We start from the raw sequence: 15,729 nt of genomic DNA, 5'->3' as shown, positions 1-15,729 counted from the left end.
CCTGTGGGCATTGTCCACCAAATAACATCAAAACACGACTTTCAAGAATTGCAGAGGCATCTAGGCCAACCAGGTTTATGCATTTTTCTTCCTACTATCGAATTTATTAGTTGGGCATTTAACTTACTGAGCAAGTTAGTCATTTAAAAATCTGTCCCATTGAAATAAGGGAGCAATCCATCAATTCGCTAACCATAGTTAATACTTCTATCGCTTTGTATCGCAAATCAAATGATTCCATATGTGATCCCTCTAATTATGTCAAGAACCTAAATAGAACTACTGGATCTTGAAGTCTAGCATAGTTGCTGACACTTACTTGACTGCTCTGCGTTTCATTTCGAGTTAAATATTCTGTTGTCTGTCATGCCTCTTGTCTTGCGACAGGTGCATGTGCTATATAAGACTTTAATGTGGGAAATCCTGAAATAGGCTGTTCACATTCTAAAACTTTGGAATAAAATTGCATATTTTGGCCAATATTTTCAAGTTAGACTAGTTGCCAGAACTGTTGTGACAAGGTATTATTTTAACAATTAATAAGCTTACTTTGTGTCCCTTTGAGCCAAGTGCAAGAAGAATGGAGATACAGAGAAAAGGTTAGCTTTTTAGAGATTTAAGTATTAACACAGAGAACAGGAAAATGTCAGTGGCAGGAGGACTTAGCTAGGTAGACATAAGGACAGGAGCAGGAATATCTATTTTGGTTGTAAATCACTTTAAACATCTAGGTCAGTTTGAGCATAATGTGAAATTGCGCCCCAAGTCATCAAAGTGATTTACCATTTGCTTCTCTGTTCTGCAAATGCAGTGACAATTTTATGAACCATCCGTAGGATGCAATCCTCATTTACATTTTTCTCTCCAACAGAACTTTTTAAACTCCAGTAGCTGCCCTGAAATTCAAGGTTTCTTGCATGTGAAAGAGCTGGGTAGGAAATCATGGAAGAAATTGTATGTGTGTTTGAGGAGATCAGGACTTTATTGTTCTACAAAAGGAACTTCAAAGGTAAGATTAAAAAAGAAGTTGCACAGTACTAACATGTGAAAGCATTTTCTGCTTTTACAGTGGGTATTTTTTGCTGTTTTTTTAAATATCTGCAGAGTGTTCCCTTTTTTTATCGCATAGAAAAAGATAAGCAAGTCACGATCAAATGATAATCAAGCCCTGGGGTCTCAATGCATGAAAATAGCTATATAGCATTGTTATACACTAAAACTAAACCAGCTGGACAACATAATTGTGGCTACTGAAGTCGTGCTAACAAGGTTAGCGAGAGAAATCATATTCTCCAAGCACATGGTTCATGAATTTAGTTTACATGATACCTTAAACAATATTTTCTATTATCTAACTTTCAGATTCCTCGGGAGCAATGGAATAGGCTATGCCATTTTTCATGTGATGTGTTTGAATAAGTGTTTTGTCAGCTTCTTGTATAAAGCACCTTCTTCTAGTAGGCTGATACTGGAAAGGTGACACGCCATGTCCACTTCATGCTGCCTGACAGGGGAGCACGGTGTTGGTACAGTGCCCTCTGTTGGAGCTTGCTCCTGAGAGACTGCAAAGCTTGCAGCACGATCTGCCAAAATCTTACACTTACCTATGATAAAACACGTTATTTCCCCAGGAGCCAAGACATTTGCAATTGTTGGCTGACCTAGAAGACAGCAATATCTTCTCGTTGATAGCAGGCAAGAAGCTGTACAATGCACCTGCAGAGTATGGATTTTGTATAAAGGTAATTCTTCTCATTAAGTTCTTCCAAAGTTCAAGACGGTGTTAGTAGCGCAGAGTCCCCCAACCCCCAGCTAAATGGGATTTGTATGTAAAACTCTGCAAGCATTTCTGTCATGAGGACTTGATCTTTAACGTCTTTCATTTGGCAGGCATGTCCCGTGAATCTTGCCATCGTTTTATGTGACACTTTTAACACTTTATCTGGTGCTCCTTTGGCTTGGGAAATTTCTGTGCAAGATGAGCTCAGTGCTGAAGCACGGTGTGCCTGTGAGGTGGCCTTGGTTCACCTCACAGATGAAATTTTTTTTCCAAGCACTCTTAATTGAATAGGAAAGTTTCTCTGGACAGCAGGCACCAAAACTATATAGCAACAAAAGATCAAGCTCTGATTGGGCGTAATTGTACCATTATCGTAGGCCAGAGGTTTGCATTTATTTAAAGACGACGATTGTCTTGGAAATAAGAATAAACGGTTGCCTTTGAGGATTTTAAAAATTGTTGTGCTGATGGATAGGTTTGGAAAGTATTTAAAAGCTGCATGTAATTTTTTGAGTAGAAAATAAGGCTGGGAGCTGGTTTTATTGACAGCAGTGAAGTAGCCTCCTTCCTAGCAGCTGTTCCAGAGCCGGACAACATGGATTTGCCTCAGAGAGTAGAGGCCGGCTGCAGGACAGATCCTGAACGGATGGAAGCAGACTTTCAGTAACCTTCAGTTACAGAAACTTTGGTTCTCCATCTTGATATGGAGGTTCATAAAACTTCTCATAGTTCTTAAAAAAAAACAACAAACCCAAACAGCTTGGATCTGGTTCTAGCGTGGCCTGCATACCGTGTTCCTATAAACTGCCAGAACTGCAGGGTATTTCAAAGCAGGCACCAATGCTTGTCTTACTGGACCCATCTGAGAAAGTGATTTCTTTCAAAGCACGCTCAGCCTCTCCGAAGCTTTGATTCAGGGTGGCGTGAGGTTTTCTGGCCAGTTCTTAGACTAATACTGTACCTGCTTTTACTCTGCAGTAAATTTACAGTGGTGCTGGTTTTCTACTGAATGTAGCTGACTTCCCTCTAATACTTTATAGCCCAACAGAGTGAGAAATGAAACTAAGGAACTGAGGTTGTTGTGTGCTGAAGATGAGCAAAGCAGGACGTGCTGGATGACTGCCTTTCGACTCCTCAAGGTACCTAATGCCTTCTGTGTGAATAGAGCTACACCTGTAGTTAAGTTGCATTCATTATTTTGTTCGTGAGAAAATACCTGTATGTTCTTAAACATTATCTGTCTCCGAGCTGAAACGGCTAAGAGCAATACACCAGGTGGGCCTATCCCTTCTAAGCTTTTAAGCACGATGAAGTGTAATTTTAGTTTTGGAGTTAAATTGCTGATCTGTAAATGAATCAGAATCAAAAAACCTACTTAACATGGTATTTGCAAGTTATCGTAAAGCTAAAGAAAATGTTCTGGTCATGGTAAGCGGTTATCTTAACTAGAACAGAGTGCTTTCTAGAGCCTTTGCAATTTTTTCAGTGTTCTGAAGGTTCTATTAAAAAAAGTAAGAAAAACAAGCAACGCTGTCTCTGGGTAAAAGTTATTCATATCTGAGAGCAAACAATGAGATTTCTTGATAATAGACTTCACAGTAGGAGGCGTCACAGGTTTTTTTGAGACAAAATCGGCATGGAAGGAACTGAGGACAAAGTTGAGTATTTTGCTTTCTTTGAAGCAGAGACTTCCTGATCTTCATAAAGAAATGTGCAAAAGTGGTTTTTTTGGTTTGATTTTAAATCTTTCCCTGAAGATGCTGCCTTGAAAACTACTATGTTCTTCTCTGTACCTTACCACATTCTCCCTTATATTAAAGGGAATATACACGTATATAAAAAAAATATAATAAATATCTACAGATAATGTGTTACCCATGAAAATCCCACCTCTCTTCCACGCAGTTATCCTACTCTGTAATATTCTGTATCAAAGTATAACATATAAAATGTGGTAAAAAAGAGAGACAGGCACAAAGTGCTACCGTGGTACTTGATACTAGATACGTGTCCACCAAAACAGGACGGAGAACCTTGAACTCAGTCAAATTCGTCTCTCTCTGTAGCAAACAGACAATTTCAGATTTGGAAGTGGGCATGTCTGTTGCCTCTGGCCGCTGATGTCAGCATGCCGGCGTCCTGCTGGTGGCTGCCTTGTGCCAGGCTGTGCCCAAAATGGGATGCGTAACTCAGGAGCACTAAGAGCATTTCATATCTCTGTCCTGAATGAGCAGAGTTGCCATTCCTGCCTCAGTAGCAGCCCTCATCAGCAAAGCCTTCACACCCCTCTCTGCCAAAATGCCCTTTTCCCCACCGGCGTTCCACACCTCCCCACTGAAGAAGATGCACTCCTGCAGCACGTGTCCAGGGAGCTGAAGGGGAGTGGGTGCATCAGAGAGTGAGGTTTTATCGCTTCCCGGTCCACGTGTGGCATTGACTTAGGAGAAGCCACAGAGATTCCCATTGCTGCATGAGCATCATTTATTCCTCCCTTCCCTTTCAAAAAAGTTTCTCTCATTTGTTTATCCTCAGGACACGACAAATGTTTGCTACAATTACCTATTCCTCTCCCCGTGCAGGCTGTCCATCATGCAAAACCCTGTAAGCGTAGGGAGAGCAAATCAGACTCCTAGGCCTGTGGGTATGAAAACGCAATGCCTGTTCTCCATCTACATTAAGTGGTCACCTTCCAAACCAGAGCACATCTCTTTGAATGCTCTCCAAATATTATCTCATTTCTTAATTGCAAGAGATTCTGTGTTGCAGTACAGAAATTCCTATTTTAAGTTTTTACAAAAGCAGGTGCACTAGCCATAGTATGGGCCAGGACGCAATCAGCAATCCCAGTTACAAGAGGCATATTTGATTTCTGTGGAGCTGATACCTCTGTTGGCTGTCATCATCCGCTCTCCAGTTACTTAACTTGACTTGACTCGTGTTTAATACACACTGACAATTATGGTAAGAGCTTTAGTCCCCAGGCAATTCCAAGTGCTTCTTCTCAGCTGTCCTTTACTTTCCCTGTTTACACAGAATTCTGCATTGTGGGGAAACTCCTCAAACAGGGGATCAGAAAACTGTAGTGAATTGTGCCTTGAAGATGCCACTGGTTTTCAAGAAATTAGTTGTGCTGGTCAAGGCACTAATGTTCCTGAATGGCAAGGAAAAACCTTCACAGTGTACAGAATTAGCTATTGTTACCAGATATGTAGACGTGCATCTTGATGTGACCGTTCAGAGGAAACTTTCTTTGCAGTGTGGCAGCAACGGTACTGTATGGCAGTAATTTCTGTGTATTTGCATATAACATTCACCCTTAGGCAGCTAACGCTAGGGGGAAAAAAAAGGTTTTGTTCTTAAGGAACACTGAGAGGTGATTAAAGGTCAGGGAAAAGTAAGGCTGTGCCTGTGACCCTCCTTTTATTTACCTACTGATTTAGCTTTCCATAGTCATATATTACCCTGTTTACAAAATTCTCTCTACCGTTTCAATGAGAACATTCAGTAAGCAGTGTTGCTATGCTTCAGCACTTTGCCTCTCGGGAAGGCACTGAGTAGGTGTTTCCTACCATCCTAGCTACTAGTGTTGGTAAAATTTATCATGACTGGAATTCAATTGCCTTATTTTTATAAGGATGAGAAAAGTACTAAAAGTGTTGTTTCCCGCTGAAACCTATTAAAAGAGCTAGGGAATTAGAAAGTTTCTTATTTTTTATCATTATGAAAACCGAGTTTCATTTTCATTGTCTCAGGTAGAAGTTTTTGTTAAGTTCATATTACTAGGCGGTAAAAAGAGGAGGAGTTAATATTTGTGTTCTGACCTCGAGTGAAAGCTTGTATTCTACAAGGAAAACATGGTGATAGCTGAGAGTGGTAGAAATTACCTGTGTATTTCACTCGGGCTTGTAAAAGTGCTGTCTTTTAAATAAAACTTGTTGCGCATATTTACTGCTCAATTGCCACCTGCCAGTCACTATTACTCAATGCCAATTGCTTTGGGACAGCTTCCGATCATGAAAATAATAAACGGGTGGCACATTGCTCCAGTGCAAGTGGTTTTATGAAATCACTACAGTTTTTTTTCCTAAGGTATATATTTGAATAATAATGTCCTTGCATTTCTGTTGGCAGTATGGAATGCTACTGTATCAGAATTACAGAATTCCCCAGCAGAGAAAAGCCATGCTTCCACACTTTTCTACTCCAGTAGTAAGTAATGAACTTTCATTATTGTATGATGTTGGAAAAGATACGTTTGCTTTTGCATTTTAAAAGTGGAAAATTTTATGCTAAGAAATGTAAATTCAGCATTGCATAGCAAATCAATGTAAGGTTCACCTTTCGCATGAGTACGGTTTATGTGGTTGGCTCTCTGTCACCTTAGGCTTACATGATCCACATGATTGAAAAATCTTGGATACGTCAGGCGCTTTGAGATGTACAGTACAGAGACATCTGGCTGTCTCTGCAGAAGCCAGCTTAGGTCTGGCAAAACTCACACGTAAATTTCCTAAAATATATTGGGCCAAGAGCTGACTGTTAGCTATCTAAAAGCGAAGATCCTATATTTGGATCCCAACTGGCCCTGAAAATGATTGGAGTATAGTAATAGGGCAAGTGGGCAACTTGAGCAATACGGATTTTATTCTTGGCCTTTGAATCCTCTCCCTCCCTTAGAGCCTAAAAAGAAAAGCCATTTATTTTTGTGTCTGCAAATCTTTTGGAAGGGGAAAAAAAAATGAGATGTATTTTCTGTGCTGTTGAAGGATAACTTTGGACAGTCTTCTGAAACCAAAGCATTTTGAAATGAAACTCTCAAGCTGGTTTTTTCTTTCCCTGTTTTTTGAAACAAGTGAAAATTCCTTTTCAGAGAAGTGTATCTGAAAACTCACTAGTAGCAATGGATTTTTCGGGGCAAATAGGAAGAGTTATTGAAAATCCTGCTGAAGCACAGAGTGCTGCCTTGGAAGAAGGACATGCTTGGAGGGTAGCTATCTTCTCTTCTTTTCTATTTTTGTAATTAGTAAGTGTCTGTTGAGAGCCAAAACACAGAGTGTGCTATGATGTTAGTGCAGTGCTGGTCACAGTATAGCTTAGCTCCGACCTGAAGCAATCACACTGCAAGCATGCAGATCTGAAAGTCAATATCCATCTTTAGCAAAACTGTCACATTCACAACAACCTTCTACCACTGCTTCTCTGTCCCCCTAGTGTCCAGAGGAAAGTTGAGGGGGAAAGCAGACCCACCAGAACTTTACTGCCAGTTTGCAAAACCAGTCTCTGAGGAGGAATATGTCAAATTAAATGCTTCCCCACATGGAAGAGGCTGGGGCTCTGACTAATGGCTTGCTCCCAGTAAGTTTAATTGCAGAATATACAAGAGGCAGAACCTCTTGCAATGAAAACTGATGTAACTTGTTTATAGTGTCTTGTGGACAGACAGCTGCAGTACAAGTTTTCCCACATGCTCGTCTCTTAGGGAATAGGAGTCATTACTGAAGCACTAGCTGGTGCTTTATGTATGGGAGGGAAATACTGCTTGATTTACTGAGTGCCTGGTGTTTTGCCTGAGCAGAAACATATCAGTCTTTTCTTTTTTCTGTCGTTTTTTTTTAATTTTTCTTTTTTTTCCTTTTTTTTTTTTTAGATACTGAGCTTTCATCATTAACATCTGGCTTGTGTTTTAAGCCAACTGAAATGAGCTGCTGCTTGTAGATTAGCCCCCTTCAAAGTTGCATTTCTTTTTCTCATCCTTGCATTAAACTTGCCCAGCCCCCAGTTTCCTGTAAATTAAATCTGTATTGCATGTGCACTAATTCCTTCTTTTGAGGCTTTAGTGTGGATTTAACGGTAATTCATTTTCTCTGTAGAAACGTAGCACAAGAATGAACATCTTGGGTAGCCAAAGTCCACTCCATCCTTCCACACTGAGTACAGGTAAATTCTGCTGGTTTGTTAGCATAGTATCAGAGGCCTCTGTGGGTAAATAAAAGTTATGTTTCATACAGAGACAGAGTGCAGTTGTGTAGTATTAATGCTTTGATGTCAAAGACAATGTTTATGTTTATCAGTAGCTTCTGTGTCATTAAATTGCTCACCCATACAGGCATAAGAGAAGGAACTTGTTTTCCTTTGAAGGCACGCTGTTCTTCAGTGTTAATCTTTTGAAACTCAGATTTGATGAAAATAGAGACTCCATAAATGTTTCCATTTAAAATAATCCAGAAGTCAATTCTTTGTTTTAGACAAGTAAAAATGAGAGTTTTCAAAATAGCATGCATTCCATAACTGCATAATGCATAATGTAAAATACAGATGCCTGTGATGTAAGTCCTGAACATCTCTTTGAGACTGGAAGTTTATTAAACTAACAGAAAATTGCATATTAATACCCTGGACTACTTAGAGGAAACACAGCTATTCTCTGTTTCTATTCTGTGTTTCTCTTCTGTTGAACAGAATTTAAAAATACCATTTGAAAAACAATAAAATAATAAACGTAAAAATGTTTTGGGGTAACTCCACCCTTGAAAGCGCAAGCTAAAGTGCTTTTCGTTATTTGAGAGTTAAAGGGACTTGGTTCTAACTCGTTAGCTTATCCATTGTATTCTAAGAATTGTTTAGGGCCAACATTTTCAAGAAACCATAAAAAGGCAATATTATAAGAGATTTCTCTAATTAACCTAATCACACATCTGCAAATCAGAAAATACATGGAGATAATGCCTACTTGGTATATGAAGTAGATCCAACAGCTGGTGCATTTTTTTTCATACTGATGCATTTTTTATACAGCTTGATGAAAGATACTTTATATTCTGTTAGAAAACTATACCCACTTTTAAAATGTTTAAATAATTAGTGTGTGGAAAAAACTGTTTCACATGTTAACTGTTTTTAACCATCCTCTCTTCCTCTCTTTTCCCTCTCGCCTCCAGTTATTCATAGGACACAGCACTGGTTTCACGGCAGAATCTCCAGAGAAGAATCCCACAGGATTATTAAGCAACAAGGGCTTGTAGATGGGTAGGTATTCCTCTTGCTTTGTGTTTATGATCTGATGGTAAGCGTTATAGACGAGAGCACAACTTCTGCTGTAGGGGTTCACAGGTTTGTGAGCACTTCTGAGTAACCTGATTCTTGAGTAGTACCATTATAACCTGCCTGGATTTCAAAAAGTCAGAATACGTGTTTGTAGGAGTCAGTTCTAACTCTTAGTTTGAAAAATAAAATATTAAGAATATACTTAAACATTTTTCTTTTTTCCTAGAGAGGTAATCAAGTTTTAGAGAATGTTAGAATTTGAAAATAATTCCTGTAATCTGCATTGAGAACGTGTTTTTCAGGCAAAGCTGTACCTAGCCATTTGCCCACAAATTTATAATCAACCATTTAATGAGCCAGTTAATGATGACCTCTCATTATTTATTTCTGTTCTAGAGCAAAGACATGAAAGTACCTGTTGCAGCGCTCTCTAAAATTTCTGTAGTTGAGATTTAAGTATCTTCTGAGCACCTCCGTTTCCCTTATTTATATGTAGTTATGGTTATTCAAGTTGCTTAAACTGCATTCAGCAGTTCTTTAACTGTAGGATGGGAAGAGCATGGTGGCCTTCACTAATTTCACTGCTGTCACAGTTAAGGTAGAAACCTCCATGTTGGCTTCTCAGGAGACAGTCAAGTTCAAACCTTTCTTCAGCATTTTCTGATTCAGAAGCATCACTAATATTTGTGAAGAATGAAATACGTTAGAGAAATAGAAATTGCTAGTGCCCGTAGATATTCATCAAGCAGTGATTTTTTTTATTGTTTTGGGTTTTTTGCTGGGCTAAGGCTATTGGGTTTTATCTTAGCAGGTCAAAGAGAGAAGAGAGGCTGAGAAAGCAAAGGAGCACTGCTGACTTGTTGGGTTTTTGGTTCTCTCACACTACAGATCTTCTTTATGATCTCAGGCTCATTTTGACTTGTTACCTGAGGAATCTAGAGGCCTGTCTAGATTTTCAAAAATGTGTTAATGCCTTTGAGGCGGTGTTAAATTTGTGCCTAGCCAGTTTACTCACTGGGGAAGGTGAAGATTGGTTAGTTTGGCTGTGGTGAGGTCAGTCAGCAGTGCCAAAAGAACCGTGCAACTTACGTGCTTTGAGATCTAAGGATCATGGTTTTCAGGACAGAAGAGTCTTGCCTGTGTTTTCCTGCTCTGTGTGTTCTTGAACAAAAGAAGGTAGAAAGTTAACAGTCTTCCGATGTCTCATGTAAGGTGTGCAGCAATGCATACATGCAGCTGATGCTGCTATCATTCAACTGTTTCTGGAAGCACTGTTGAGGATACATCTGTCTTTATAGCCGTTGTTTGTGTGGACAGCCTGTTGCTTGCCAGAGGTTGAGTAAACACTTGCAGGATCAGTTGTGCTGAGCTTTGCTTTGTGCCACCAGCTTATGATACCATGCATTATCTGAAATGGCTAGAGGAAAGATAATTTAGGGATATCTGCATGAACTGCAAGAGCCACAGGGCAGGTTAAGATCTTCCTTTCTGAGTTGGATCCTAATGTGTAAAATCTTTGGTCCCTTTTCCGCACATCTGGTCTTGCTAGGACTAAAAAGGAATGTTCAAATACCAAGGCATGGTTTCCGGTGGTGGCAAGGCATGCCTGTCTCTGAGCATTGGACCGACCCTGGTTATGATGGTGCATTTTTGTGGTATTGACATTTCTCAATCAGTTCTGAGGAGCTGGAGTAAGTCCTTTCGGGTTCATAAGACTACAAGCAGTTCTTGCAACTCAGCCTTGGAAAAGTGTGTTCCTGGCTTAGTGGTTAGCAATTAAGAGGGCTTGAGGCCTGCCCCAGTACTGTGCTTGGCCATCTCACAAATCCACCAGTGATTAGCGCTGTGAGCCTTCTGCCAAAGGTATATTCTTGTTTCCTTCCTTAGTTCCTTCCTTAGTTCATAAATGTCAAGGGGAGGAAACATTTTTTGGCTAGATTTTTTTTCTCCTTTTCTAAGTATGTATTTAACCATTTGAGTTAGGACTTCGATTTTGTGGGTCAACTTAAAAGCGGCAGTTACAGAGTGTGTTATGTTGCTAGCTGTACTGCTAGTATATATTCTTTTCCAATGACGCTGACGGAAAAATGCCGTGACTGCTTTAGAGGAAAAATTGGTGCATGTTTTCCCCGTCTTGATAATATGGATGCTACTTAACTGATAAGTCATTTTAAGAAAGCGTTGAGCCGTTTCTGTGCAATTGCAGCCAGTTAGCTTAAACGTAATTTTACTAACACTGGATTTCTGTAAACTGATGCAAGACACTGGAGAGTGGGAACAGATTCTCACGTATTACTCTCCCATCTACAGAAATCCAGATTTGCTTTGGAGTTAAATAAGAACATTTTCTTCATGAGAGGACATAGCAGTAATGGAAAGCTCAGTTAGAGAGACCCTTAAAAAAAGCCTTAAGCATGTATTCATAGGGGAAGAACTACTGTCACGTATCTTTCACTTCTTGTTTCTTCATCTATTAGTGTTGCATAGGCGTGGTATAAAAAGTGAAAGCAAATTGCCAGTTACGGAATCGCCTGTTAGTGCAACTAAAGTAGATTTAGGCAATAGCACAAAATGACTTAGTAGTTGTGCTTATTTATGAAGAAATGGATTGTGGTATTCAGTGTGTACATAAAAATGTTCTCTCCTAGACTATTTCTTCTCCGGGACAGCCAAAGCAATCCAAAGGCATTTGTACTTACGCTGTGCCATCATCAAAAAATAAAGCATTTTCAAATCTTGCCGGTAAGTAGATTATTTTTGATACTGATTGCAAAAGACACTTTAAATCACAAAGCTGTGCCAACATCTGAAGAGACCTGTTACTAATTGCTGATGTAATTAACAGGGAGGTTTCCATTAGCAAGTATATTAGCAAGTATTCTTTAAAATTGTCAAATGTCTTATTAAAATTCTTTGTTAACATTGCCTGGAAAACTAGTCTAAGTCACTTAGGTATAGAAGTAATTCACAGAACTTGTTCTCTGTGACTAACAGCAACAAGAGCGGCAGTTGTCTCCTAGTCACTTAGACAATCATAGAATAACTTAGGGAAACTTTTAAAAGTTTCATTCTGGAGGTTATACAATAACGTTGAGCTTAAAATAACATTACACTGAGATGTCGAGAACCTATTTGATTTTAATCTTCATCAAAAAGAGCATCAGAAGTTTTAAGATCATGTAGACCCCTTTATTGGTCCAAACCCTCTTCCCTTGCTTCGCCTGCCAGTTTTACAAACAGCTAACAAATATCTTTGGGGTATTTTTGTTTTACGTAATGAAGACCAGTGTCGTCTCTACAACTTTCAATTACTCTGCCCACAAGCTTTCACTTTCATAAACAAAACATTTCAAATTGGGTTAACGTACATTCTTTTCTAGTGCTGTGCACGGTTTCATGAAGATCTCCGGGCACTGGGTTGTTTTGGCGGTGCCCATCATTTATCTTAACGTTTTGCCACGCTCGCATCTCTTCATGTGCAGTCCAACTTGACAAGGGTGTTTTGTTTCCCCAGTGTGAAGATGATGGACAGATATTTTTCAGCCTGGATGATGGGAACACCAAATTCAGTGATCTAATCCAGCTTGTTGAATTCTATCAACTAAACAAAGGAGTCTTGCCCTGCAAACTCAAACACCACTGCATCCGAGTGGCCTTATGACCTCAAATCTGACTCTCAATGAAGACTGGATTTGCTAGAAGAGTAATTGTAAGAGAACGTTGACACTGGGGAATTGGCAGATTTGTAAGTTGGTAAAAATAAATAAAAATATTATGCACCTTGGGACTCTGAAAGGGATGGATTCGACAGGTGCCAACAGACCAAGATTGCTGGTTTGTCTAACACCTACGAGTGATTGCTGCTGAGTGTCCCAGCATCCCAAAAACGGGGGGAGGGTCTGTAAAACCATGAGTAAATTTGAAACAAAACTGGAAACTATCTTGGCTGGGCCACTTAACAGGAACAAGTGTGAAGAGAAATCTTTGAAAAGAACTCTTGCCCTGGAATAATCTTGACAATTAAGACTAGTGTGTTTACTTTTTGTATTGATCACTTTTTTTGCACTCCTACTTTGTTTCGGATATTGTATGCAGCCTATATTAGGAGCTGATGTGGCTTTTAAAATTCATGCAGGAGTTGGGTATTAATCTGCACCCTAAAATGTATGGAATGCTTCAGCCTAAAAGGATCTAGAAGAAAATCAAGAAAAGTGTGTGTGTGTGTTTGCGCGTGCGCGCGTGTGTCTCAAAACTTCTCTGGAGACCTGAGGTTCGATGATCTGCAGATGTCTTTGAAGAAGCAATGAGGATACAATTCTAAAAGAACATACCACCATATACGTACTCTTAAAACTGTTGACTTGTAGCATTATGGCTGTAGTATCTTGATGGCATATTAGTGGCATCCAGTCATGCAAAGACTGTGTTAGATTCTATGCACAAATTTTTATTATTGGAGTGGTGGTTTGTTTTTTACAGCCTTTTGACTGTTTTCCTGAGGAAACTTACTGTTACTAAATAGAATAGGACTGGATGACTACACTTGTATTTGAAACCACCATTTTTTGTGAGAAGATTCTTCTGCGGGTAGTCTTAGTATGACAAAATAAAAAAAAAAAAAAGAAAGAAAAACAAAACAGTGTTTTTAGCTTTATAGCTCCTTGAATTTTCAGACTGTTTCAAAGAGCTCTTTCCATGTAGTAAAGCTACAGTGACACAAAGCTCTCCTGGGGATTAGGGCATAAAAAGAACTGTACCCCTTCTGCTTTCTGTAGGGCCGTGAAAGTTTATATGGTGAGAAAGAACATACTGGGAATGGAAACATTTGATTGTGAACTAGCTGCTGGCAGTATCGTCCATGGAGGTAACTGGTGATCCCTGAGTCATACACGCTAAAGCACGCCAGTACCTACGGCAGACAAGCATGTGTCTTGCTCTGGTGCTGCTTTGTCATCAGAACGACTTTATTGTTAATGTTTAAATCAATTCTTTAATGTTTACACAATACCTCTTTCTGATGATAAATCAGTATTGAAGTTAGACGAGTCCTACCGTGATTCTCCAGTTGCAAATACCATTCTTCCAGCACCGCAGCTGGTGCGGGAACCGATCCTGAATTTACTTCCCAGCACTTGGTGCAGTTAGCCACAGCGAGAAGAAGTGTTCCATCCTGGGAACTTGCAGAGTGTAGCGCAGAAGGGAGCATTCTTAAGATGGTAAATGATTTACGCGGGCTAGTTCATCCTTACTAATGTTTGCCACTGGGTTTGAAACCCTAGCCATCCGAAAGGGTAAAGAAGGAAAACCAATCCTACACCTTTAGGTCTTCGTGTAGTGTTGAGAATAGCTTAAGACAAACCATAACCTGCCTGAGTCGTCCATATCAGCTTATAACTTTGTCAATGGTATAGAAACACTGTATTTTAGTTTACAGAACACATTTAGTATTTTTTTTCCATTTAATGTCTAGATATTAAAAATGAAGAAACTTGATTTTGGTTTTAGTAGAAGCCTCTTTTTTTTTTTAATTGTACATAGTGAAACGAGTGTTCCTGCTTTCTAGACAATGTATTTTAAAACCTTGAAATTAAGCTAACTTAAGTCTGACTTCACTTTGCATGCTTCTATTTGGCCCCTATTAGGAGAAAAAAGATACTTGTATTGACTACATTACCAGTTTAATAAGACCATTTATGCTGTAGTTTTAAGTTTTTCTGTTTACATAGCTTAGTGACAACCATGCATTTTTCCCAGTAGGCGGATAGTATTTGCAGTGTTTCATATTTATAAAAAAAAACCTTGCATCTTATTTAAATTGAGAATAAAAGTTTGACTATGAATCATGATTTTTGTATGTAGATGGTTGACTTAGTATTTTGTACTTTTCCCAGCTAAAGTGAGCTGTTTTGAGAAAGTGACCACCTCCAAAGTGGCAACAATCTTACTTAAGCAGATCGCTGCTTTGTCTTCTTTCTGCTGGAAAACAGTCAATACCACCTTAGTTTTCCAACAGATTCAGCTGGCTGCCAGCTCAGAATACCAAGGACTGAAGGACATTTGACTCTTATTTTTGTATTTAAATGACATGAATGTAAAGGGGATGCTCAGGGTTGTTTTGGAGCCTGTTGAATTTTTATCTTTTTGCCTGTGATTTTATTTTCTAAATAAATACTTCATGTAGCAATCTTGAATATGTTGAGAAGGAAAATGCCAAACCATTTTGGTAATGAGGTTACTAGTTAAGTTATGTTACGATAGGTGTTAAAGTACAAAAGACTTTTTATTTGTTAATTAATCTTGAAGAAACACGTGCCTCAGTTTAGATGTTTTGTCTTATCTTTTCTGCACTAAATACCTGACAGTTTGACCAATCAATGCACCTTTCCAGTGGCAAGACTTGCTTATCGTAAATTATATTGTCACAATGCAAGATTTAGTGACTGTAAAATGGAATAAAGTTTAAAGTTTCAGGGAATGCAAAAGGTATTAACTTAAGAGACAAAACCTTTATTCAATATGCTTTGCTTCATACTGTAAATAGCTTTTTGGCTTGTGAACCTAATTGTAATCTTTCAGGTATTTTTGTACAAATAAGGGACTGATATTCTGTTTCTTGTAATTAGAAATAAACGTTAATACAATGCTATTCATTTTATATTGGAATTAATGTGTTCTTTTGGATATATCTGTACACCACGTATCTCTTGCCTTAATTCTGGGTTATTTGGGGTGGGTTATATTAAACAGCCCTTAAAGAAGGTTAAGAGGAAAGCAGAATCCCCGAGACGCCTTTCTTCTGGCTGTTCTGTCTTATGATTCCTATTAGGACAGACTGTCCTTTATTTGAAAAAAGAACTTGTTCGCCCCTGTTGTTTGAGGAAAATTATTGGGGATGTTCTGCTATG

General features: G+C 39.0%; 1 protein-coding gene across 2 annotated transcripts in view; it reads left to right on the top strand.

Moving 5' to 3' along the window:
- Positions 1-15,479, top strand: part of GRB10 (growth factor receptor bound protein 10) — a 152,258-nt gene extending 136,779 nt beyond the window's left edge. For both annotated transcript variants that reach the window (XM_063326234.1, XM_063326235.1), the window contains 9 exons: positions 872-1,009; positions 1,632-1,742; positions 2,821-2,919; positions 5,912-5,989; positions 6,651-6,767; positions 7,651-7,717; positions 8,719-8,806; positions 11,473-11,566; positions 12,339-15,479. In XM_063326234.1, the coding sequence (XP_063182304.1) occupies positions 872-1,009; positions 1,632-1,742; positions 2,821-2,919; positions 5,912-5,989; positions 6,651-6,767; positions 7,651-7,717; positions 8,719-8,806; positions 11,473-11,566; positions 12,339-12,485 (939 nt within the window). In that variant the 3' untranslated portion in view covers positions 12,486-15,479. The remainder of the gene's footprint in view (positions 1-871; positions 1,010-1,631; positions 1,743-2,820; positions 2,920-5,911; positions 5,990-6,650; positions 6,768-7,650; positions 7,718-8,718; positions 8,807-11,472; positions 11,567-12,338) is intronic.
- Positions 15,480-15,729: the final 250 nt, after the last annotated feature.

Source organism: Chroicocephalus ridibundus, chromosome 2, assembly GCF_963924245.1.
Source record: "Chroicocephalus ridibundus chromosome 2, bChrRid1.1, whole genome shotgun sequence".
NCBI classification, from domain to species: domain Eukaryota; kingdom Metazoa; phylum Chordata; class Aves; order Charadriiformes; family Laridae; genus Chroicocephalus; species Chroicocephalus ridibundus.
Note: the sequence above shows the minus strand (reverse complement) of the source record. Positions and strands in the feature narration are given on the sequence as shown.